The 25,090-nt window shown below is 40.1% G+C and overlaps 1 protein-coding gene across 7 annotated transcripts in view; it reads left to right on the top strand.

The window, feature by feature from the left end:
* The window catches only part of vps54 (VPS54 subunit of GARP complex), a 142,195-nt gene that overhangs the window by 91,644 nt on the left and 25,461 nt on the right, over positions 1 to 25,090 (top strand). For 5 of the 7 annotated variants that reach the window (XM_070889763.1, XM_070889764.1, XM_070889759.1 and 2 more), the window contains exons 14-21: positions 2,523 to 2,704; positions 11,669 to 11,781; positions 12,175 to 12,238; positions 14,815 to 14,920; positions 16,181 to 16,268; positions 20,206 to 20,327; positions 22,319 to 22,399; positions 23,834 to 23,941. In XM_070889763.1, the coding sequence (XP_070745864.1) occupies positions 2,523 to 2,704; positions 11,669 to 11,781; positions 12,175 to 12,238; positions 14,815 to 14,920; positions 16,181 to 16,268; positions 20,206 to 20,327; positions 22,319 to 22,399; positions 23,834 to 23,941 (864 nt within the window). Of the gene's footprint in view, positions 1 to 2,522; positions 2,705 to 11,668; positions 11,782 to 12,174; positions 12,239 to 14,814; positions 14,921 to 16,180; positions 16,269 to 17,799; positions 17,930 to 20,205; positions 20,328 to 22,318; positions 22,400 to 23,833; positions 23,942 to 25,090 lie in introns of those variants that run through there. The other 2 variants (XM_070889760.1, XM_070889765.1) reach the window with 2 other exon arrangements.

Here is a 25,090-nt window from a genome sequence, read left to right as displayed (position 1 = left end):
ATGACTCATGCAAGTTTCATGAATTTACGTGACTAAACTGCTGGTGTAGATTTAAGCCCAAAAATATAGGTGCAGCATGACACAAAGGTATTTGATATCTGTGTAACTAAGATTTTGGAGATTGATCATTTTTTTTCTTGTGTTTTTCTCACTGAGACTTACTTAACCAAAGTGCTGTTAGTCTCAGTGCACCTGATATTTTTCAGGCACCTGATGGCCCACTTCCAAATGCTCTGAGCGACTCAGCTGCTGGAATGGCCTTTCCAATGCGCACATCCCAGTGCTGCATAATAAAGGATAAGAAAGAGGAACAGCAGAGGTTCGGAGAGTGAGGCGTCATTGCAGGAGACAGTATCCCACTTACTATTACCCATGTTGATGTCACTGTATTTGCACTTGTTTTTCACACCTATTTACGACGTGGCATAGGCAAATGTGTTCCACGAAAGTTCCCATTGGCAAGATCAACACAGAAATGGGTATAAATTTCTGCATGTGAGATCCACGGAATTTGGGGCCATTAACTTTTCTAAAACTAGTATTGTGGATGTACCCTCACTATTTATGAATGTGTATTTTCACTCAAATGCTTGCTTACTTAGCCATACAATGCTAACGTATGTTAATGTCATAAAATATATAGAGAATATAGGTTGGGACCTTTTTAAATTGTTGGAAGTAGTCAGATTATGCCGTATTACTACTATGATAGTCAGGTAAAATTATGCTGAAGTAGACGCCCTGTTGAAGATTAAACTCAGATTGTTCTTCCTCTCATTTCCTTCCTCCTTAATTGACTTACTGGAACGATCCTCATTTCCTTGAACTGTGTAAGTGTTGTTAATCTTAATTACATGATCTTTACGTATTGTTAAACGATAAACAGTTTTAAGTGAAAAATAACAAATTGACCCAGGTCTAAGGATTATATTTTATATGCTATCATTTACTTACCAGATTTAAGTAGTCTGCTGGATGGTGAATTTTTGATAAATTCACCATCCCAAATAATCAGTTATCTTACAAAGCCAGAATCCGTGTTGTTGAAATGAAGTGCTGTTTTCTACACGGGGCTAGGCCACATCGTATCGCTTCAGTGATATGCTTGCTGGTAATGACTGAAAACTTGGTATTTTCCATTTGAAAAATTTACCAACTCCTGTATAGTGTAAATAATACTAGATCATCATCATAGGCGGTCCCTCGTATCGAGGATGACTTGCTTCCATGCCAAAAAGGGATGAGTTCACAAGTGTTTCAATGAAGGACCTGATATTCCAGGTCCTGAACTACATGCTAAAGGGTGGAAGACGCCTGTGCGTGGATATTTTTAACATGTGGTAGCCGTTGCACCCCAGCCACCACTTAGCTGTGAATTGGTTCTAATTCAGCCAATGGCTTCAGCTGGCAAATGATCAAGTTACAATTCCACAGTTCTTGATCTCTTTGGGAACGCCATTGTAAGACACAGGCACCCGTCAAGAACCTTTGGTGTATTGTAAAAAGTAAATACCCACTGTGATACAAACAATGGTATTTCTGTTCTTTGGTTTATGTCAACTCTGTGTGTACTTTGGACTCAGCAATACATGGGAGCTGAGAGACCTAAACAGCATGTTAAGCAAGAAACTGATAGTGGGGGAAAAAAGAAAGAAAATGAAGTTAACTCTGTTGGGCCATCCTGAGAAGTAGGCCAGTTGTCGTACCCCACCACAACAACCTCAGTTCAAGAATCTGAGCAGAGACCAGAGATTGAATTTAGCATTACTAACTTGTGCTGACCTATGGGGGCTACTGTTGGTCAGAACATGGCTGAAAACTTCCAAATTCATGTCGGAGCTTTACAACCGTCAGGGAGAAGGGACCTTCATTCTACAAGGCTTATGCTTTGACCATTCTCCCATTAACTCAGCGGCTTACCACAGACCTCCCACTCTGTGTCTCCTCCATAACTGATCATTGTTCAACATTATGCATTCTTTTGTTGATGTTTCCACTCTACATTCATCAACCATTGTACACCCTCAATGCTCACAACCTCCAGTAATCTTGCAGTAACTTGACTAAATAACTACATTTTCATCTTCCCATATCCTTCAGTGAAATAGTAACAGTTTTGTTTCTTTCAATTTTTCCAGGTCTCTTGCATGTATAACCAACAGGTAAAGTATCATTGGCACCGTTAGTCCTCCATCATCAATCATCTTGTCCTCACTGATCTTTTCAGCCTTGTTAGTGCCTTGGCACTTTGCCCCAGTTTCTCAATTTAAGAAAACTGGGATGATTCAAGCCCAATTATCACCGGTGAAAGGACAGTATGCTAACCCACTGTGCTGCTCAGTCCATTGCACAAGGTTGAACTTAATATATTAGAAAAGTATAAACACCCAGAGCCAAGTTAATTACATGGAAACTAATTCAAGAGGGAAAGGATAAATATTCACTTTAGTTATACAGTGATGTGTCTGTGCATTGTTGCCTTAAGTTTACATGGCTTTTTAATGTTTCCTTTTTTTTTTAAGGATGGTTTCCTGGAAAAGCTGAACTCCTCAGAGTTTGTGGCACTGTCACGAACAGTGGAAATTTTTGTCCAGGAAACAGAGAAGATTTGCAGCAGGCGAAGCATGTCCCTTCGTGGAGCCCTGCAAAGCCAGGCCAATAAGTTCGTCAACCGATTCCATGAAGAGCGGAAGACAAAACTCGGGTAAACCCAACCATCAGGGATAAAAAAATTCAATTTGAGCTGTTCGCTATAGGGAGTAAACTGGTTGTGCAACCAAAGGGAAGTTGGGGCAGCCCCATCTTGCAGTACAATTTTGTGATTCTCTGTTTTAAAGAAGGAGAAACAGACAAATTTACGGAGGCATATTGGGTTGGATGAAACGGGTGGCATGTCGTGAGGGAAGACAGCAAGGCCTCAAAAGCATGAGGAATTCAGACATTGGGCATCAGAGGTAGAGGGGAATCGGACAAGTATATGTGGAATAAACTCCCACCAAATGTAACTAAAGCATTATATTTCTATTAAATATGTACGAATTATCAAAACTTATTTTGTCTTGTGATCAAAAGATGATACGAGTCCAAAATCTCAATTTGTGTTTTATTTTGAGTTCTGGAATTATTACAGGTGTAAAAATTCTGTGTATGTGTACATTCCCTGTGGAGTTGCACACAAGTGAAGGAGCAGTGGTTAGGAGCAAACAGAGTGGTAGTTTTAGGGCAGGATGAGGAGTTAGCATCAGCATAGACAATGGAGGCATTGTCCAATCATATAAGAACATAATTAGGAGCAGGAGTAGGCCATTCGGCCCCTCGAGTCTGCTCCGCCATTCAATAAGATCATGCCTGATCTTCTGCATCAACTCCACTGTCCTGCATAGAAACATAGAAAATAGGTGCAGGAGTAGGCCATTCGGCCCCTCGAGCCTGCACCACCATTCAACAAGATCATGGCTGATCATTCACCTCAGTACCCCTTTCCTGCTTTCTCTCCATACCCTTTGATGCCTTTAGCCGTAAGGGCCATATCTAACTCCCTCTTGACTATATCTAATGAACTGGCAACAACTCTCTGCGGTAGGGAATTCCACAGGTTAACAACTCTTGAGTGAAGAAGTTTCTCCTCATCTCGGTCCTAAATGGCCTACCCCTTATCCTTAGACTATGTCCCCTGGTTCTGGACTTCCCCAACATTGGGAACATTCTTCCTGCATCTAACCTGTCCAGTCCTGTCAGAATTTTATATGTTTCTATGAGATCCCCTCTCATCCTTCTAAACTCGAGTGAATACAGGCCCAGTCGATCCAGTCTCTCCTCATATGTCAGTCCTGCAATCCCGGGAATCAGTCTGGTGAACCTTCGCTGCACTCCCTCCATAGCAAGAACGTCCTTCCTCAGATTAGGAGACCAAAACTGAACACAATATTCCAGGTGCGTCCTCACCAAGGCCCTGTACAACTGCAGTAAGGCTTCCCTGCTCCTATATTCAAATCCCCTAGCTATGAAGGCCAACATACCATTTGCCTTCTTCACCGTCTGCTGTACCTGCATGCCAACTTTCATTGACTGATGTACCATAACACCCAGGTCTCATTGCACCTCCCCTTTTCCTAATCTTCAGCCATTCAGATAATATTCTGCCTTCGTGTTTTTGCCACCAATGTGGATAACCTCACATTTATCCACATTATATTGCATCTGCCATGCATTTGCCCACTCACCTAACCTGTCCTAATCACCCTGCAGCCTTTTAGTGTCCTCCTCACAGCTCACACCGCCACCCAGCTTAGTGTCATCTGCAAACTTGGAGATATTACACTCTATTCCTTCATCTAAATCATTAATGTATATTGTAAATAGCTGGGGTCCTAGCACTGAGCTCTGCGGCACCCTACTAGTCACTGCCTGCCATTCTGGAAAGGACCCATTTATCCTGACTCTCTGTTTCCTGTCTGCCAACCAGTTCTCTATCCACGTCAATACATTACCCCAATACCATGTGCTTTAATTTTGCACACCAATCTCTTGTGTGGGACCTTGTCAAAAGCCTTTTGAAAGTCCAAATACACCACATCCACTGGTTCTCCCTTGTCCACTCTACCAGTTACAACCGCAAAAAAATTCCAGAAGATTTGTCAAGCATGATTTCCCTTTGATAAATCCATGCTGACTTGGACCGATCCTGTCAGTGCTTTCCAAATGCGTTGCTATTTCATCTTTAATAATTGATTCCAACATTTTCCCCACTACTGATGTCAGGCTAATCGGTCTATAATTACCTGTTTTCTCTCTCCCTCCTTTTTTAAAAAAGTGCTGTTACATTAGCTACCCTCCATTCATAGAAACATATAAAATTCTGACGGGACTGGACAGGTTAGATGCAGGAAGAATGTTCCCGATGTTGGGAAAGTCCAGAACCAGGTGACACAGTCTAAGGATTAGGGGTAAGCCATTTAGGACAGCGATGAGGAGAAACTTCTTCACTCAGAGAGTTGTTAACCTGTGGAATTTCCTACCGCAGAGAGTTATTGAGGCCAGTTCATTGGATATATTCAAGAGGGAGTTAGATATGGCCCTTATGGCTAAAGGGATCAAGGGGTATGGAGAGAAAGCAGGAAAAGGGTACTTAGGTGAATGATCAGCTATGATCTTATTGAATGTTGGTGCAGGCTCGAGGGGCCGAATGGCCTACTCCTGCACCTATTTTCTATGTTTCATAGGAACTGATCCAGAGTCGATAGACTGTTGGAAAATGATCACCAATGCATCCACTATTTCTAAGGCCTGGGATGCAGACTATCAGGCCCTGGGGATTTATCGGCCTTCAATCCCATCAATTTCCCTAGCACAGTTTCCCGCCTAATAAGGATTTCCTTCAGTTCCTCCTTCTCACTAGACCCTTGGTCCCCCAATATTTCCGGAAGGTTATTTGTGTCTTCCTTCGTGAAGACAGAACCAAAGTATTTGTTCAACTGGTCTGCCATTTCTTTGTTCCCCATTATAAATTCACCTGAATCTGACTGCAAGGGACCTACGTTTGTCTTCACTAATCTTTTTATCTTCACATATCTATAGAAGTTTTTGCAGTCAGTTTTTATGTTCCCAGCAAGCTTCCTCTCATACTCTATTTTCCCCCTCCTAATTAAACCCTTTGTCGTTCTCTGCTGAATTCTGAATTTCTCCCAGTCCTCAGGTTTGCTGCTTTTTCTGGCCAATTTATATGCCTCTTCCTTGGATTTAACACTATCCTTAATTTCCCTTGTTAGCCACGGTTGAGCCACCTTCCCCGTTTTATTTTTACTCCAGACAGGGATGTACAATTGTATAAGTTCATCCATGTGATCTTTAAATGCTTGCCATTGCCTATCCACCATCAACCCTTTAAGTATCATTCGCCAGTCTATTCTAGCCAATTCACGTCTCAAACCATCGAAGTTACCTTTCCTTAAGTTCAGGACCCTAGTCTCTGAATTAACTGCACTATCCCCATCATCCCTTTATTCCCTTAATATTCAAAAATCTATCGATCTCTGTCTTGAATATATTCAGACTGAGCCCGCACAGCCCTTTTGGGTAGAGAATTCTAAAGATTCACCATGCCTCTGAGTGAAGAAGTTTCTCCTCATCTCAGTCCTAAATGGCCAACCACTTATTCTGAGACTGTGACCCCTGGTTCTAGATTCCCCAACCAGGGAAAACATCCTCTCTGCATCTACCCTGTCAAGCCCTGTAAGAATTTTATATGTTTCAATGAGATTACCTCTGATTCTTCGAAACTCTGGAGAATATAGGCCTAGTCTACTCAATCTCTCCTCAGAGGACAATCCCCTCCCAGGACTCAGTCTGGTGAACCTTCGTTGCACTTCCTCTATGACAAGTATATCCTTCCTTAGGTAAGGAGACTAAAACTGTACACAATACTCTAGGTGCGGTCTCACCAGGGCCCTATATAATTGCAGTAAGATGCCTTTACTCTTGTACTCAAATCCTCTTGAAATAAAGGCCAACAATACCATTACTTTCTTAATTGCTTGCTGCACCTGCATGTTAACGTTCAGTGATTCGTGTACAAGGGCACCCAGGTCCCTCTGAACACCAATATTTCCCAATCTCTCACCATTTTTAAAAATGCACTACTTTTCTATTTTTCCTACCAAAGTGAATAACTTCACATTTCTCCACCTTTTATTCCATTTGCCATATTCTTGCCCACTCACTTAGCCTGATATTTTTTGCTTCTCCTCATATCACCTTGAAGCCTCTTTGCATCCTCCTCACAACTTACATTCCCACCTAGCTTTGTATCATCAGTAAACTTGGATATATTGCATTTGGTCCCCTCATCCAAATCATTGATACAGATTGTGAAAAGCTGAGGCCAAAGCACCTGTCCTTGCGGCACCCCACTAGTTACAGCTTACCAACCCGAAAAAGACCCGTTTATTCCTACTCTTTTCTGTCCATTAACCAATCCTCAATCCATGTTAGTATATTACCCCCAATCCCATGAGCCCTAATTTTGTTTAATAACCTCTTGTGTGGCACCTTATTGAATGCCTTCTGAAAATCCAAATACACCACATCCTATTCTATGTAATCATGCATTCTCACAAATTCTAATATTGTACATTTTTAATTTGAGGCGATCACGTTGTAAGGACTACAAACGTAGTCATTGGTCTGAAGATCCAAACTCAGTAGAGAAACTAAAGTGAGACTTCTAAAAGAGGCATATGATAAATCTAGGGCCAATGATGCAAATGATTTAAGCCGGATACAGAGGGGAAGCAAAAAAGATCAGAAAGGCTGAGAGGGTATGAAGAAAGACTGGCAGGTAGCTTAGAGGGAAATAGAAAAGGATAGAAATGGGAAAAGAATAGTTAACAGTAAGGCAAGTCCAAAAGAAATATGACAGAAGATGAAGAAGTGGCAGAGTTAATGGCCCATAATTTGCAGGCAGCGGTGAAGCAACGGCGTTCGTCACTGGCGCTGAAGTAAGCTTCCCACAAAGATTTTGTGATCTCTCTGTCGAAATGTTCAGCTTTTTCAAATTTGCAGTTAAAATCAATGTAGTATAGTGGGACTCCCATAGTACAAGCTGCTGTAATGTCACCAAGCTGTCAAAGCGGACAATCACTGCAGAATTCTCACAAACCAGGAACCAGGAAATAGAAAGCACTAATAATCAATTACTTTATAAAAAATTTACAGAGCAAAGTAAAGATTAGGACATACACATTGGGTTAAAATAGAAGCTGAAATATCATGAACAAACTTTAAAAAAAAAATGCTGCCAGTTCGCCCTCATCAGGACCGTAAGTTCCGGGACATTAAATTAGTACTTTGCCTTGATATTCGGCGAAGACGGTCGTGGTGGAAATGAAAGGGTGCAAGAGCTGAAGGAGAGGATTAGGTATAGATCAGATAATAATACTGGAAAAAATTGGTGCAACTCAAAAGTGGGCAATGCACTGGGCCCTCATGGCACACATTCTAAAATGCTGATGGAAGTTGGAGAGGAAAGCAGAGGCTTGGACCACAATCGTTCAAACATCCTTGGATGTGGAAGTTGTACCAGAGGACCGGATGGTTGCTAATGTAACAATTCAGTTCAAAATGGGAGAAACCAGGTAAAGATAGACCAGTCAGCCCATGATCGGTAGTGGGAATGCTTCTGGAGAGCATAATGTGGGGGGGTTGGGGGAGGGGGGGTTAATACTCCCCTAGAAAGGCATGGGTTAATTAAGAACAACCAGCAGCTAAAAGGCAATTTGTGTCTTACAAATTCAGGTCAGTTCTTTGAGGAAATAGAATCATAGAAATTTACAGCAGGGAGGAGGCCATTTTGTTCGCACCGGCCGACCAAGAGCTATCCAGCCTAATCCCACTTTCCAGCTCTTGGTCCGTAGCCCTGTAGGTTACGGCACTTTAAGTGCATATCCAAGTATCTTTTAAATGTGGTGAGGGTTCCTGCCTCTAACACCCTTTCAGGCAGTGAGTTTCAGAACCCCCACCACCCTCTGGGTGAAGAACTTTCCCCTCATATCTCCTCTAAACCTCCCTCCAATTATTTCAAATCTATGCCCTCTGATTGTTGACCCCTCTGTCAAGGGAAACGGGTCCTTCCTATCCACTCTATCCAGGCCCCTCATAATTTTATACACCTCAATCAGGTCTCCCCATAGCCTCCTTTGTTCCAGCATCTCCAATCTTTCCTCATCGCCAAAATTCTCCAGTCCAGGCAACATTTTTGTAAATCTCCTCTGCACCCTTTCCAGTGCAGTCACCTCTTTCTTGTAATGTGGTGACCAGAACTGCATGCAGTACTCTAGCTACAGCCTAACCAGTATTTTATACAGTTCAAGCATAACCCCCTTACTCTTGTATTCCATGCCTTGATGATTAAAGGCAAGTATTCCATATGCCTTCTTAACCACCTTGTCTATCTGGCCTGCTACCTTCAGGGATCTGTGAACCTGCACTTCAAGGTCCTTTTTGTTCCTCTACACTTTTCAGTGTCATACCATTTAATGTGTATTCCCTTGCTTTGTTAGATCTCCCTAAATGCAGTACCTCAAACTTATCCGGATTGAATTCCATTTGTCACCGTTCTGCCCATCTGACCAGTACATTGATATCTTCCTGCAGTCCGCAACTTTCTTCTTCATTGTCAACCACACAGCCTATTTTAGTGTCATCTGCAAACTTCTTAATCATACCCCCAACATTCAAGTCCAAGTCATTGATCTATACCACAAAAAGCAAGGGACCCAGCACTGAGCCCTGCAGAACCCCACTGGATACAGCCTTCCAGTCACAAAAATATCTATCAACCATTACCTTTTGCGTCCTGCCTCCGAGCCAATTTTGGATTCAAGTTGCCACTTTGTCCTGGATCCCATGGGCTATTACTTTCGTGACCAGTCTGTCATGTGGGACCTTATCGAAAGCTTTGCTAAAATCCATGTACACTACATCATATGCACTGCCCTCATCGACCCTCCTGGTTAACGCCTCTCAAAATTCAGTTCAGTAGTCAGACATGACCTTCCTTTGACAAATCCATGCTGACTGTCCTTGATTAATCCATGTCTTTCCAAATGAAGATTTATCCTGTCCCTCAGGATTTTTTCCAATAATTTTCCTACCACTGAGGTTAGGCTGACTGACCTGTAATTACTCGGTCTATCTCTTTCTCCCTTTTTAAACAAAGGTACAACATTAGCAGTCCACCAGTCCTCTGGCACCACACCTGTAGCCAGAGAGGATTGGAAAATGATGGTCAGAGCTTCTGCTATTTCCTCTTTTGCTTCTCTGAACAGCCTGGGATCTGGGTCTGGGGATTTATCCACTTTCAAAGTTGCTAAGCCCCTTAATACTTCCTCTCTCACTATGTTTATCTTGTCTAATATTTCGCACTCCTCCTCCCTCATTGCAAAGTTGCATCGTCCCTCTCTTTTGTGAAAACGGATGCAAAGTATTCATTAAGAATCCTACCCACATCTTCTGCCTCCACGCACAGATTTCCTTTATGGTCTCTAATAGGCCCCTCTCTTTATCTAGTTATCCTCTTGTTCTTAATGTATTTATAAAACATCTTTGGGTTTCCCTGATTTTACTTGCCAATATTCTTTCATGCTTGCTCTTTGCTTTCCTGATATCTTTTTTAATTGCAAGTAACAGATTGTATTAACAAAGGACATGTAAGCAATGTGTATGTGGATATCCAAAATATGTTTGATAAAGTGCCATATCTGAGGCTGTTTAATCAAATTATGGCACTGTATTAAAGGGAATGGCAGTATAGATAGGAAGTTGGTTGACTGTGGTGGGGCAGGAGGAATGAAGTGCAGCCCAGTTGTACAATTGGGTTGTTTCTGGTGGGCTGGTGGGGAGGAGTGGTTATTGTAGCTCAGAATAGTGGGGCAGAAGACTTCAGGTTGGGGTTAAAGGGACCAAGTTGAGATTGTGCCTCAGAGACGGTCTAATATCTGGCAGAAAAACAGCATTAATTCTGTGATGTGCAGGCATGGTCAGCAATAGAAATAAACTGGAGCTGGAGCAGGAGACAGAAAGTTAACTTTAACAATGGCTGAGATACAGGGAACTGTCCAGGTTGTCGTAGAATACATAAATCTAGTTTGGTAGATTGCGATTGGCTATTTAAATATGAAGATCAGTTAGTGTTCCAAGGCTGAATATTTCCTGATTTTGCTATCTGGTTGAAGGGATAGTAATTTCTGGTTGTGGGATCTGAGTGATTGAATAGACATTACAATCGTGCACTGCTATGTTCTTGCAGAATGACACTTTTAATAATGTAGCTATAAAAAACATATAACAAGAAACACACTTGTTGAAGCATGAAAAAGTCATTACTCAAATAGGCACATTTTTAAACATTGGAATGTGGTCTAGTTTTACTCGGAGGTTGAAAGAAAATGTTAGTCAGAATCTAGAACCATTAGTTGAGAGTAATTGGCATGGTGGAGGCCTGCTACACACATGGGGGGGAAAAAAATCACATTTGCAGACTGAATAAACTGCTCACTTTGTTTTGACTGTGTAATTTTAATTCAGCTCATTTACATGATCAGACACCAGCCTGCAAGCCAGTTCTCTAGTTTTGAAAAAGTTAATACATCTATTAAAATGGACAAAAACACGTTAAAGTTTAGCTTTAATTCTTTACAATCATTGGATCTTTTTGTAGAAAGAACATGAAAGATGAAACTTTTTTTGTCATATACTTCTTCATCTTTTTGACTTCCTTACTATTGGAAAAATAACAGTGTAGAATTACGAATTTCCTTAGAGTTTAGTCCTACGATACAACATTCCTGTGTGGCTCATTCCTGTGTGGCTCTGTCTGCATCTTAAGCACGAGGTCATTTAGCCATCACTGTTCAGCCATCAAAGAACTCACTTTGAGAGTGGAAGCAAGTCTTCCTCAATTCCGAGGGACTGCCTATGATTATGATGACGAGGTCATTTAGCTATAATGCATTGACTTCCTGTGATACTTTCAAATAAAGATGATCAAAGTGCAATGACTTCAAAAGTTGAGACTGTTTTGTAAATAGTCATAGCTTATATATAATTATGGAAATCCTAATGTAATTTAAGTGTTTGTGAGTCTGATCTGTCAATTTTTGTTTTGCCGTAGTCTTCTATTGGATAATGAGCGTTGGAAGCAAGCTGAGGTTCCAGCTGAGTTTCAGGACTTGGTCAATTCAATTGAGGATGGAGTGATTGCTTTACCCGAGAAAAAAGCTGCAGGTCAATTCTTTGTAAATTTAAAAAAACATTTATATCAACTTTTATCAGATTTTACTTGTTGGAGGAAATGTTTTTAATTTCTAAGTATGGAAATAGATTTTACAATTATATAAAAATATATTGAAAAATTGAAATGCAGAATGTCTGTTATTTAGCATGTGAAAAAATCACAGCATGAGAAAAAATCACAGCCTGTGAGAATTGCACTAAGCTGAACCACCTACCTCAGAGAAAAAATAATGAATCTTTTCCTATCTGATTTCATTAATGCTTTATCAATTTTGCATGATCTTCATTTATCAAAATACCATTCAAGTACAAAAAGTTTTAAATTGGTGAATGTAGCAGAAATTACCTTTTCATTGTATTAAAAGTGATTTGTTTACTGTTTAGCTCCACAAGAACGAAAGCCTGCCGATTTCCTGGCTGTAGATGGGCAGAAGTATGCTGTAGTTGGGTAAGGTGCCATTTGTTAGATTGCGAGCTTTATCTCAACTCTTTGTGCTCTTGTTTCCATAAGTAGATCAAATTTCCCATGATCCAAAACCTGGGCCTTTAAACCTGTTGTGAATGGTTAGCCTGCTCTGACTCGCAGTTACCCAGGTTTACTGTATAATGTACTGAAGATTACATGTCCAGCCCATTCCCCATCTTCTACGAAAAACGCTAAATACCATACTGTCAAACTTGTGTTCAGGCTAAAGTTAATCGGTTTATTTACATGAAGGTAATACACAGGAGTAGTGTGATTCAGAAAGGCAAAAACCCAAAGATTTGCATTTATATAGCGCCTTTCATGACGTCAGGATGTCCCAAAGCGCTTTACAGCTAACAAAGTACATTTTGAAGTGTAGTCACTGTTGTAATAAGGAGATGTGGCAACCAATTGCACACAGCAAGTTTCCACAAACAGCAATGTAATATGACCAGATAATCTGTTTTAGTGATGATTGAGGGATAAATATTGACCAGGACACTGGGGATAACTACCCTGCTCCTCTCGAAATAGTGCCATGGGATCTTTTTCGTCCACTGAGAGGGCAGTTTAATGTCTCATCTGAAAGACAGCACCTCCGACAATGCAGCACTTGTTCAGCACTGCACTGGAGTGTCATCCTAGATTTTTGTGCTCAAGTCTCTGGAGTGGAACTTGAACCCACAACCTTCTGACTCAGAGGAGAGAGTGCTACCCACTGAGCCACGGCTGACAAAGCAAGAACCTAGTAATGCAGTGCTTAAAACAAACATAGAATTTATCCATAAGTGGTTAAAATACCCCCTTAAGGATATATGCAGCCTTATATTCTGGGTAAAAGTGCTTTGCAAACTTTCCACTGTGAAATCATAAATGTGGTGATGTAATTCCTATGTGAAGCTTGAGTTCAACCTCATAGTGTACGAAACTGAATAAAGATGGTGAAAAAAATCTTCATGTATTCCATACCAAAGACCTGTATTCTCAATCAAGGACTGTTAATCAATCAAGTAAAAAGGCACAATGGAGCATTCTGTACATACAATGGTGTAGATGGTGTCATCCTGTCCAGCTATCGTATACCTATTAACGTTTCATTAACACTGGGGGTCAAAGCCCCTGTATCCTAACTCTTTTACAGATCAAACAAGTGTGGCTGACAACTGAGCTGCAGTCTCTATTTTGAAGTTTGATTGTGAAAAAAATCAGCTTCCAATTTAACTTTTCAAAATTATATCTCATAAAACACAGCTTTTTCTTACTTGAGACAGGCTGAAATGCTGCTTTCATCACATCATTAACTGTGAGGTAGCAGAATATTTATCACAACAATTTTTCAGTTTTTCACAAGACTAAATACCTTTGTACTTGTCCATTGAAGAAATGGTAAAGATCTTTTTCTAAACATAAAATGTAGATATAATAGGAATTTTCATATCAGACAGTATATGATATTTATTTAACTAAGTAGATTAATGCAGCACTAAAATGTTCATAATGTATTGCTGTATTATCTGATGGGTTAGTAGAAGTACTTACATGTTATCTTTGTTTAATAGTGCTTTAAGAAGGTATTCCAGTAAATGGTTAATCATTAACATAATTCGCATGCCAGACACGAACTCCCAAAGCAAGCACACTACTCGGAACTCCTTCATGACGAGCGAGCCAAAGGTGGGCAGAGGAAACATTACAGGGACACCCTCAAAGCCTCCCTGAAAAAGTGCAACATCCCCACTGACACCTGGGAGTCCCTGGCCAAAGACCGCCCTAAGCATCTCGAGTCTCATTGCTGAGAGCATGCAGAAATCAAGCGCAGGCAGTGGAAAGAGCGTGCAGCAGACTTGTCCCACCCACCGTTTCTCTCAACAACTATCTGTCCTACCTGTGACAGGGATTGTGGTTCTCATATTGGACTGTTCAGTCACCTAAGGACTCATTTTAAGAGTGGAAGCAAGTCTTCCTTGATTCCGAGGGACTGCCTATGATGATGATGATGAAATAGTTAATCATTAATAAAGTAACATTGCACCAATAATTGATCATTTGTGAAGACAAACTCACCCCAGAAATATTTAATAACACAAGTCAAAGCACTGACTATTTGAGAACTTCTTTTGATAATTTAATTTGGACCAGTCATGGTACCCACAGTTTGCAGAAAATATAGCTATTAAAAGCATGTAACACAATTTAAAATGGGAGTAAGAATAAGTTTCATGACAAAAATATTTAATCCTTCAAGTACTAGTCAAAATATTTGTTCTGACCTTGTATTGTGTTATCAGCTGGGATCAGGGTTGAGGTTGCTTTCTCTTTTTAAGAACTGCACATATATTGCTGTCTTTCAAGTAATGTTCATTTAACATCCACGAACACCACTGTGGCATCTTGTGTTGGAGGATAATGCGATATGTCCATGATGTTTTACCTGCATGAGTTCTAGTGTATATGCTGGTACAGCAACACTGTACTGTTTGGCCATGTTTATCTTTCATAGAACTTGTAACACTGGGGACATGAGGATTCATAATTGCTCATTTCTTTTATCTTGGCAGGACCGTTTTGCTGTTAATAAGAATAATATTTGAATACTGTCAGTGTGTAGATGACATCCCTTCTATTACTACTGACATGCTCACTCGCCTCTCAGATTTATTAAAGGTACGCGGTACTCATTTAAGAACTACTTGTAATCACAAAGTAGCTTAGCTGTGCTGCTGCCCACAGTTGGTTAGCCTGCCAGCAACAAAGGATGATGGCCTGGGCAAGGTACTGGAAAGCTTCCAGGTCTTGTGAAGAAGAATCCCAACACTGGTTGCTGGCTTCAAGAGTGGAAAAGTAAGGAGAGAAAAATAAAAAATGAACTTGTGTGGGAATTCTTCAGTTTTGTTGAATTGAATGTTCTTATTAGGATAAGACTTGCCAGTGCTGGCAAATAAAGCATTTGTTCCAGTTTAGGATCAGGAGCCCTCAGGGCATCTGTAATATTGACCATTTTAAAAGTCTCCCTATTGTGTCCCAAAATTCCGATTAAAATTGAGCATCTGCCACACCAATATGGATTTTTCAGTTCCCTGCATTAATTACCCTCCTGGTGTCTTTGAGTAGCATTGACGATGACAATTTCTGTTCAATTACAGGCAGTTTTGTGCTATATATCAAGGCTCACTAGGAAACAGTTTGAGATTATTTGCTCTTGCAGTTGGCAGAGGAAAACAAAAGTGCCATTCCTTTATTGTGGGATGGATTAAACCCAGGATACTGTGCAAACCTGCTCAATCATCCAATATCCTCAAAGGAAGTTCTTGATAATTTTCTCACCCCAATTTAAATATGGTCTGTGGACCTGGTATAATTTGTGCCAATTAAAAAAAATAAAATGTAATGCACCCTTGAGCACTGAAATGCCTTTTAGCGCTCCAAAGCTGGGCACGTATTTCATGAAATGTGCAGAATTTCTATAAATAATGAATGTTCTGAAGTGGAGCGAGATCAGTGCGAATAGCTAGTTTTTTCTAGTGTTCTAAGAAAAACAAATCTGATTTTGCATTTTTTTTGTGCAGTAATTCCACTGTAATCCTCAAATTTGTTTAATGGACCAGTTCCCAAACTAGTTTAAAACCTGGGTAAGTTAACTAGTAGAATTATGTGACATAGGTTGTGCATAGCTGTGGTTCTCATGTTATTCAGCTGCTGTAACTAGTTAATGCATCTGAGTTACAGGTCTTCTGTATTCATGGAGTATCAGTGACATATGATCACAGGGAAGCATCCTTTGTATAACTCTTGTGATGTATTAATGATTTGGGGTCGTAATTAATAATTTATGTATTAGCATTTATTACCATCCAGAATGTTGTTCTAAGCAATAAATATGTACATTCAAAGCACTTCAGAAAAACCCTTATTTTACTGTTTTAGCATTTTAATTCACGAAGCTGTCAGCTTGTACTTGGAGCGGGCGCATTACAGGTTGTGGGACTGAAAACAATAACTACCAAAAACTTAGGTACATATTCTTTTTGTCTTTCTAGTTTTCCAACTTAGTTAAAACTTTCATAATTTATTATTACTGCATCTGGATTTATTTTAGTAGATTATCAGCCATGGTAATGTCTTTCCCATTTTCTGAGCATTATGCTAACATAATAACTAATCCAGCAGATTTTCTGTGTTGTGTATTTTATTTATGTATACTTTAATGCACTTGGAAGTTCTCCATTCTAGTGCAGAAGCCATTGAATCATTTGTTAATAACTATTACCCAATAGAATTATAATGGTTCCTGCTTTTAAGGTCTGCTTGCTATCTAATCAGATAATGGTCTTATTAAATGCCAAAGGAAAGTTACAGTACTTGCAATATAAAGTATTTCTCCAATTTCAGTGAATAGATTTGCCCCAAAAAACTGGTTAAAAGATTTTTGGTACTTCATTTTTTCACTTCTGGGGGAATCCATAATGCCCCACCTGTGACAGAGACTGTAGGTCCCACATTGGACTCCTCAGTCACCTGGGAACTCATATTAGTGTGGAAGCAAGTCATCCTCGACTCCGAGGGTCTGCCTATGATGATGATGAATGTTGACCCTTCTCATCGAGGAGCTGCTTAGCTGCCAACAGCTGGGGAACCAGAAGCAAGGCTCCCAGTCAGCATACTTTCCTTTTGTGGATCTCAGTTGAGAAAGTTGCAAGTGGGATATTCTAGCAGCAGCTAGACCTGCAGTGTACTCGGCCAGTACACATTGTGGCTCAGCTGCATTCCTGACAGCACCCAGGGAATCAGAATGGCTGATCAGTGCTACAATGTATAGCAGAGCTCAGAAAGCCCCTTGACGCCAAATGTAATCTTCATTTTCTATGCTTTATTTGAGTTTGCGAGCTGGAAATGCTTAATTTGGCACTAAGTATCATACATGCCCTTAATATGAGCCCATAGTTCCAGGAAGCAGATTTAGTACAGTGAAGGTGCTATATGAGTAAGTACTATTAATAGAACCTTTTCATTTACTAAGCCAGTACCCAGCAATATCAGCCAGCACTACATCAGGGAACAATTTTTTAAATATCCATTCACGGGATGTGGGTGTTGCTGCCAAAGCCAACTTTTATTGCCCATCCCCAATTGCCCTTGAGAAGATGATGGTGAGCCGCCGCCTTGAACCGTTGCTGTTCGTGTGCTGAAGGTACTCCCACAGAGTTGTTAGGGAGGGTAAATGTCAGCTTTAAACCTGCATCCAGGAGTGTAAATTATGTTCTGATTTTGGGAATACAAATGTTTGATGACTAAGATCACAATGTATGTGAGCTTGGATATGTGTTTGGCTTCTACCTGCCCTGAATTGTGTGTTGCAGTGCTTTGCAACAACCTGATCATACTTGCATAAATTCGATGTGTGAGACATAAAGGATGATGGGAAAGATTATTTTGTATTGTACTAGAAAAATGAAATTAAAGCAAGGCAGAGATTGTAGAATTTCAGCTCTACTATCCTGTAATGTTAGTTAATTAACACTTGTATGATTTGGTTTTGAATATAGTGCCTTTGACAAAGTACCACACAGAAGATTGTGGGCGTATGGAATTGGGGGAAGGACAGCCAATTGGAATAAAATATAGTTAGAAGTGAGGAAATGGTTGGACTTAAGGGCAGTTTCTCAGCGGTTGGAAGTGAGTAGCAGTGCCTCACAGGCTTCTGTTCTGGAACTGTTTCTGTTCACTGTGTACTTAACAATTTGCATATAGGGCTAGAGGGAGTGTTCATATTTCAAATGCTGGTAAAATAGGAGTCATATTAATTACAGGGTAATTCTGAAATTGCAAGAGGATATTGAAGGTGGAGTGAGTAAAAGAAAAGCAAATTAAATTTAATGTTGGTAAATATGAAGTGGTACATGATAATTAAAAATTATACTTTGGAATAATGTTGGGTGATATGGGAGAGTAGAGGGATTTGGGAGGTGTTCACAAGAACTAAAAAGCAGCACCTCAAGTGGACAAGGCCATTAAAGAAGCTAATGGAATACTAGAAAGGTCCCCGCGGATTGGAAGGTAGCAATTATAACCCTGCTCTTTAAGAAAGAGAAAATGGGAAACTACAGACCAGTTAGCCTGAGATCAGTAATAGGGAAAATGCTAGAATGTATTAATAAGGACGTGGTATCAGGGCACTTAGAAAATAATAATAGGATTGGACAAAGTCAACACGGATTTATGAAAGGGAAATCATGTTTGACAAATCTGTTAGTTTTTTGAGGTTGTAACTAGCAGACTAGATAAGGGGGAACCAGTGAATGTATTTGGATTTTCAGAAGACATTCGATAAGGTGCCACATAAGAGGTTATTAAACAAAATTAGGGCTCATGGGATTGGGGGTAATATATTAGCATAGATTGAGGATTGGTTAACGGACAGAGAAGAGGAATAAACAGGCCATTTTCGGGTTGGCAGACTGTAACTAGTGAGGTACCGCAAGGATCAGTGCTTGGGCCTCAGCAATTCACAATCAATATCAATGATAATGTAATATATCCAAATTTGCTGATGATGCAAAGCTAGGTGGGAATGTAAGTTGTGAGGAGGATGCAAAGAGACTTCAAGAGGTTATAAACAGGCAAAGTGAGTGGCTAAGAACATGGCAAATGGAATATAATGTGGGGAATATAATGTGAGGAAATGTGAAGTTATCCACTTTAGGTAGGAAAAATAGAAAAACAGAGTATTTTTTTTAAACGGTGAGAGATTGGGAAATGTTGGTGTGTAGAGGGACCTGGGTGTCCTTGTACACGAATCACTGAATGCAGGTACAGCAAGCAATTAAAAAAGCAAATGGTATGTTGGCCTTTATTACAAGAGGATTTGAGTACAAGAGTAAAGATGTCTTGCTGCAATTATATAGGGCCCTGATGAAACCACACCTGGAGTATTGTGTACAGTTTTGGTCTCCTTACCTAGGGAAGGATATACTTGCCATAGAGGGAGTGCAACAAAGGTTCACTGGACTGATTCCTGGGATGAAGGATTGTCCTATGAGGAGAGATTGAGTAGACAAGGCCTATATTCTCTAGAGTTTAGAAGAATGAGAGGTAATCTCATCGAAACATACAAAGTTTGACAGGGCTTGACAGGGTAGATACAGGGAGGATGTTTTCCCTGGCTGGGAAGTCTAGAACCAGGGGTCAGTCTCAGAATAAGGGGTCGGCCATTTAGGACTGAGATGAGGAGAGTGGTGAATTTTTGGAATTCTCTACCCCAGAAGGCTGTGGATGCTCAGTCGTTGAGTATATTCAAGACAGAGATCGATAGATTTTTGAATATTAAGGGATATGGGGATAGTGCAGGAAAGTGAAGTTGAGGTAGAAGATCAGCCGTGATCTTATTGAATGGCGGAACTGGCTCGACGGGCTGAGTGGCCTACTCCTGCTTCTATTTCTTATGTTCTTAATACAGGAATTCACAAGGATATGAAGAAATACAAATACGAAGGAAGAAAAATGAATGCTGTTTTTGTCAGCACAGAAGAGAATAAGCAGTGTTCTGTGAGAGGTGTTTAAAATTATTAAGGGACGGATCAAAGTATATAGAAATGGACTGTATTCCAGTGATTGGGCCTAAAGCAAGGGGATATAGTTTTAAGATTAAAGGCAAGAGATTTAGGCACTACTAGAGTTAGTGATTGAAGCAGAGACCATCTTAGTATTTAAGAATGGATTACATGGGTGATTGAGGGAAAGAGGGATGAAGGAATATGGAAGCCGAGCAGGCACATGGGATTACGATTATTGCTTTTGTGGAGGATGAGCACCCGCATGGACTGGTTGGGTCAAACGACCTGTTTCCGTTTTATCAATTCTATCTAATTCAGTGCGTTTTATCTCTTGATGTCCATTAAATGTTAGACACTTTGTTTAATAACTTTACATTTCTCTTGATTTTATCTGTGCAGCTCTTGCCTCTCGTTGTTTACAGCTCATTGTGCACTACATTCCGATAATTAGAGTGCACTTTGAAGCTCGGCTACAGCCCAAGCAGTACAATATGCTGAGGCACTTTGACCACATCACTAAGGTAAAATTGTTAAGCATCTTCTAAATTGTACTATGTTAACCATGAGCTTTAAGTGGGATTGGAACCAGTTACACAAAAATGTTTTAAAAGTTACTGACTACCCGATGAGCAGGATTTATTGAAAACTTGCTTATCCCGAGTTTTCATTTCCGAAGAGCACAAGAACAAAATCAAGGTCCTTTTCTGCCATCCCTCTGGTATCCTCACTTTCTCATCAAGTATCCAATTGTATTTTGAATGTAATGTTTTTGTCTCAACTCGACAGACTGCTACAAATATTTACCATTCTGAGCAAAGAGGTTTTTCCTGATAATCCGTTTTAAATTTGGTTTCCACTCATCTAAATGTTTGTCCTCTGGTCCAACTTCTCAGGCTACTTTAATAATATTCATTATTTGTCTGTATATACCATTTAATATTTACATACTTGGATGAGGTCTTTTATTGATCACTTTCATTCTGGACTGCGGAGCTTGTTCTCCAATCTTTCCTTTATAAGTCAATCCTTTTACACGTGACCAGTCTTGTTACTCTTCCCTGAATCCTTTCCAATGTTTATATATAAATACTCTTGTAGCAGTGTGATGTCAAGAACTGAGCACACTGCTCCAAGTGTAATCTAACTAATGCATTGTTAAGCCTTGGCATAATTTTATTAGGGTTGTTTTCTGCTGTTCTAGCTATATATTCCAGTGTTCTGTTTTTTAATTACTTTTTCATATTGTACATAGAAAATAATTAATGTACTATTATATTTAGATTCCCTTGTAAGTCTCCCTGTGCTTAATTCAATATCATTCCTTGTGTACATGACACATTTTATTGATCTATGGTATGTGCAGTACTGGGATGTGTATATTGCACTGGTTGTCAACCTTAGAGTGAAGAAAGATAGATTTGCCACTCGTCTGCCTAATTGTGTAATAAACTTAAATTATTTTGCAAATCTCTAGTTGGCATTAAGCATTTGCAAACTAAAATCTCAGTAATCTATGGGATCGGGTCTCAATATGATTTACTTCTCGTGGGATCCTTGATACATTGCTTCGCAAAGCAACCAAATACACTACTTGTGATTCTATTGCCTCAATTGTAGTAAGGCATACCCAGTTTATATTTGGTTAATTGAAGCTTTCCATCATTACAAAATGACAGTCTTTACATACCCTTTGTTCACACAATATATCGTATATGTATTCTGAAGCAGAACTCCATTACTAATCCTGGCCTCCACCTGCTTGTTGTTTCCAGTAGGGCTATTTCATTTTGTGTCTACCCATGGATTATTTACCTTCATTTCCAGCTTCTCGTCAACATATGAAGCCACCTGTCCACCTCCTGCTGTTTAGGGGAATCCTATCAAATCCATACAAAATTATCTGCTGAAAGGGATAACAAAAAATGAATACTTTTTGGTATAGAATTAGAAGTTGATCAGTAGCGTAGAAAAAAACACAACAAGCTACAAAGGGCAGACATAGCAAAAGGCGTTGAAAGAAGCCGTGAAGGTTTGGGAGACTGAGAAAGTAACACTGATACCACTTTTGTAGGGTTTTTTTCCCCCAAGTTCACGAGAGTAAATTACCTCTGGGCAGTTGAGTGATATTTTCTCCTTTGGGATCAAGGTGAAGGCATTAATGCTGCTTTTGAGTTGTTTACGAGATTGGCTTCTGCGGCTAGAGTTTCTGATAAATGCACCGCGCCGAGAAAGGAAATGATTAGTTTCTTTCCTTCCACTACATGTTCTCATTATTTTTCTGCTCTTTCTCTCTTCCCCGTGCCCTTGTTAAGGAAGTGTAGCTGTAGTTACTGGAGATAGCTGGACATGTTAAAATTCAGCCATTTTAAATTGCCCAAATCCAGCCCAGAATGGGTATTTGAACCATTCTGAGCAAAGCAGAAACTTTGCTTACATAAAGTCAGGCCTGAATAGCTGGTTTCTGTATTTTTGATATGTTTGTATATGAAATAAATGTATTTTTCTTTTGAAGGATTATAATGACCATATCACTGAGATCTTGGCAAAGCTTGTTGCAATCATGGATGGACTTTGTGACAAAACGTTGTCTAAGGTAAAATTGGAAGTTTTGATTTTCTGGACATATTTTTGTTGTGCTCATGAGACCTGATACACAAAGGGAGACCATTGTCAATTTCAAATAATTCTAATTTGATATTTTTCAATCCAAATGATAAATGTAGTTTTATTAAAGAAATAGAAATGTGCATCTGTTATCTTTGGGTGATGGGTAGGGGGGGGAGGAGAATCAGCAATGAAATTATAGTCACACTTGGTATTTAAAATAAATTATTTTCTTCCTTGGCTGAAAGGACAGGCTAAAGATCTGCTTCCAGACTGCTAGCAGCACTATTGTTGTTTGGTTGGCTGTTGGGTCAGCGAGAGTTTGTTGTGACTCCGGTTTTCCTACTTCCCTGTCGGGAGGAGTCTGGCCTCGACTCTGCATTCCCTTCAGTAACACAGTTGAGATTGAGAATTCTCTATTTGGTATGAAGGTCTAGAGCAGGGAAAACTGCATTTTGAAAGGGAGGAAAATAATTTGGAGGTGGTTTGGGCTGTCGAAGGTAAGTAGGAAGATGGGGGATAAGAATGTCGTCTGAAAGCTGTTTCAGTGAGGAAAGAACGTTTGAGGTTTTGACGTGTGATAATGAGGTTCAAGGGGATGCCATGCACATTGGGGGAGTTTATTATTTGTTCTTGGAATGTGGGCAATGCTGGCAAAGTCTAGTATATTGGCCATCCCTAGTTGGTGAGAGAGGCTGGTGATGAGCCTTCTCCTTGAACTGCTGCAGTCCTCAATGTGGAAGGTGAAGTTGAGGAAAGTGAGATCATCAATAAGTCACTGAAGACCGGCGACGAAGAGTTAGGGTGGAGATTGAAATTGCCAAGGATGATAAGTAATTTGATAGAGACTGAAGGCAAATGGGCAAAGAGATTTCTGTGAGGAAAATGCCCAATGGCTTCAATGGATGATAGATGAAGATTGTGAAGAAGAGTTAAGCAGAGTGGTGAAGTGTGCCTCTTGCTCTGTGGCATGTCCTGGCACCTGGAACTTTGAGAACATATTTTTTGTTAGTACAGTATGACTGAGCAGGGTTTTTTTTGCTGCAATTGGATTGAGAGCAGGAATTTGTAATGCTACATGGCTGTGGAATAAATTGAAACTGGGGCGGACAGTTTTATGTAATATGAATAAGAAAAAGCAAAAACACTTCAGCAATGAGGAAGGAGGAAGTTGACGCACTAACTCGAGGGTCACAGCCTAGAGCCACGTAGACTTGACAGTCATGACATGAGCACAAATGGGAGAAATATTGAAGGATGATATACCGTTAATACTGATTATTATTTCTTGGTCTCAAACTATAAGTAAAGTTTAAAATGCAGTTACTAGGATTGCTTTAATTCCATGGCCTTGCATTGTTGGAGAGTGGCACATTCCCGTTAAGCTGTGAAAGTTACAGTTCGGCTTTTATTGTGCCTGCAGTATGAAGTAAAAGCACCAGTGCCCTCTGCCTGCTTCCGAAACGTCTCCAAACAAACGGCTAAAATGCATGAAGCTATACATGACCTCTTACCTGCGGAACAAACACAGGTGGGCATTGTTATATAATAAATGTGTCTGATTGTTTGATTTAAAATGGAAGATTATAAATCTCAACAACCCACAAATTCTTAATTTCCTTCCTTACTAGAAGAAAAATAAAATGACATTGAATATACAGCAGAGAAGCGCTCATGGAGTTGGTGGTAATATATTAGCATGGATTGGCTAACTAACAGAAAGCATAATCAGGATAAATAGGTAATTTTCCAATTGGCAAACGGTAACTAGTGGGGTGCCAAAGGATCGGTGCTGGGCCTCAACTATTTACAATCTATATTAATGACTTGGCTGAAGGGACCGAGTTTAATGTAGCCAAATTTGCTGATGATACAAAGATAGGTGGGAAAGCAAGTTGTGAGGAGGACACAAAGAATCTGCAAAGGGATATAGACAGGCTAAGTGAGTGGGCAAAAATTTGGCAGATGGAGTATAATGTGGGAAAGTGTGAAATTATCCACTTTGGCAGGAAAAATAAAAATCAAATAATTTAAATGGAGAAAGATTATAAAATGCTACAATACAGATAGACCTAGGAGTCCTGTGCATGAAACGCAAAAAGTTAGTATGCAGGCACAGCAAGTAATCAGGAAGGCAAATGGAATGTTGGCCTTTATTGCAAGGGGGATGGAGTATAAAAGCAGGGAAGTCCTGCTACAATTGTACAGGGTATTGGTGAGCCCACATATAGAGTACTGTGTACAGTTTTGGCAGCCTTATTTAAGGAAGGATAGACTTGCATTGGAGGCAGTTCAGAGAAGGTTCACTAGATTGATTCCGGAGATGAGGGGGTTGACTTATGAAGAAAGGTTGAGCAGGTGGGCCTATACTCATTGGAGTTTAGACGAATGAGAGGTGATCTTATTGAAACGTATAAGATACTGAGAAGGCTCAACAAGGTAGATGCAGAGAGGATGTTTGAACTAGGGGGCTTAGTTTAAGAATAAGAGGTCGCCCATTTAGAACCGAGATGAGAAATTTCTTCTCTGAGGATCATAAGTCTATGGATTCTCTAACCCTGAGAGCTGTGGAGGCTGGGTCATTGAATATATTTACGGTGGAGATGGACAGATTTTTGAATGATAAGGGAGTAAAGGGTTATGGGGAGCGGACATTGAAGTGGAGCTGAGCCCAAGATCA

The sequence above is a fragment of the Pristiophorus japonicus genome, chromosome 9 (assembly GCF_044704955.1).
Source record: "Pristiophorus japonicus isolate sPriJap1 chromosome 9, sPriJap1.hap1, whole genome shotgun sequence".
In the NCBI taxonomy this organism is placed as follows: Eukaryota; Metazoa; Chordata; class Chondrichthyes; family Pristiophoridae; genus Pristiophorus; species Pristiophorus japonicus.
This window is presented reverse-complemented; position numbering and strand designations above follow the sequence as displayed.